This window comes from Pterocles gutturalis, unplaced genomic scaffold (genome assembly GCF_000699245.1).
Source record: "Pterocles gutturalis isolate BGI_N339 unplaced genomic scaffold, ASM69924v1 scaffold11617, whole genome shotgun sequence".
NCBI lineage: Eukaryota > Metazoa > Chordata > Aves > Pterocliformes > Pteroclidae > Pterocles > Pterocles gutturalis.
This window is the reverse complement of record NW_010115408.1, coordinates 6,383-7,438: the sequence shown is the minus strand read 5'-3', so window position 1 is coordinate 7,438 and position 1,056 is coordinate 6,383. Positions and strand designations below refer to the sequence as shown.

Genomic DNA, 1,056 nt, shown 5'->3' with positions numbered 1-1,056 from the left:
GGGCCAGCGCGGCTGCCCCGCTGGAGCGCCTCTCCTCCAGGAAACCGGCTTTTCGCATCCCTTTCCTGTCGCCACGCTGCAGATAAACACTGCCCAGGCTTTCAGAGGGCTGTTCCCTCCTCAGCACCCAGCCCAGCATCATCTGCAGTGAGGCACAGGGCCATCACCGTCACCACGGCCACCCTGCAGCCCCCCAGCAGCGCCAGCATGGGCAAGCAATGCCAGCTCTGGTGGCATCCCCCGCCACGCCTGCCCAGCCTCTCTCCAGGATGCTTTGGGGAGGTTGGTCTGCTGCAGAGGAGCAGACAGACAGTCCCCTTCCAGACAGACAGACATACAGCCTTCCTGGTCGCGCTGCCCTGCCTACAGCACGGGTGTCCTCCAGGGGGACCCAGCCATGTCCCCAGGCCTGGCACGCATCCACGAGCCACCTGATGGCCAGCAGAGGATCCTGGCGCAGAGGGTTCTTGGCAAGGCTGCCCTCTTTTCCCGCCAGTAATGGTAGCCGTGGTGCCCCACAATGTCCTCCACCGCTGCCAGGATGTGGTCAAAGGTCTGGAGTGAGAAGAGGGCGAGAGCAGGGGTGAGGCCGTGGGCGCCCCGTGCATCGTCCCCACCCAGCCCTGGCGGTGTGGGCAGCCTCCCGCGCCAGCACCTACGTGCTCGTGCAGCTCCTCATTCAGCGTGGGCTTGTGGTGGTCGCTGCGCTTCACCTTCAGCCATGTCACCAGCGGTTTGATGGTGAGGCCCTGGAACAGCAGGAGAAGGCAAGGGAAAGACCAGGAGGGCAAGAGGGTGCATGGCTGGGGCACGGGAGCAGAAGCAGCACCGAGTGACTGGGGACAGCAGCTGTGCCAGCCATGCATGTCCCCACCAACCCGACCCTTGCACCCTGGACTTGGGCGATGGTCCTCTATCCTGGCAGGCAGCAACCACCTTGTACCCCTCCAGTCCCCTTCCCCTGGGCTCGCATCCAGTCCTGGGGCACAGGAACCCCAAGCCCAGCAGCTCTGGAAAGAGAACAGCCCGGCCAGACATACGCTGCTGCGGCTTTTG

The 1,056-nt window shown here is 64.7% G+C and overlaps 1 protein-coding gene across 1 annotated transcript in view; it reads right to left on the bottom strand.

The window, feature by feature from the left end:
• Window positions 1-363: 363 nt before the first annotated feature.
• SLC9A5 (solute carrier family 9, subfamily A (NHE5, cation proton antiporter 5), member 5) overlaps window positions 364-1,056 on the bottom strand; it is a gene marked incomplete at its 5' end in the record, with an annotated part of 3,566 nt that continues 2,873 nt past the window's right edge. The window contains 2 exons of the mRNA XM_010075169.1: window positions 364-555; window positions 660-749. Coding sequence (XP_010073471.1) covers window positions 364-555; window positions 660-749 — 282 coding nt within the window. The remainder of the gene's footprint in view (window positions 556-659; window positions 750-1,056) is intronic.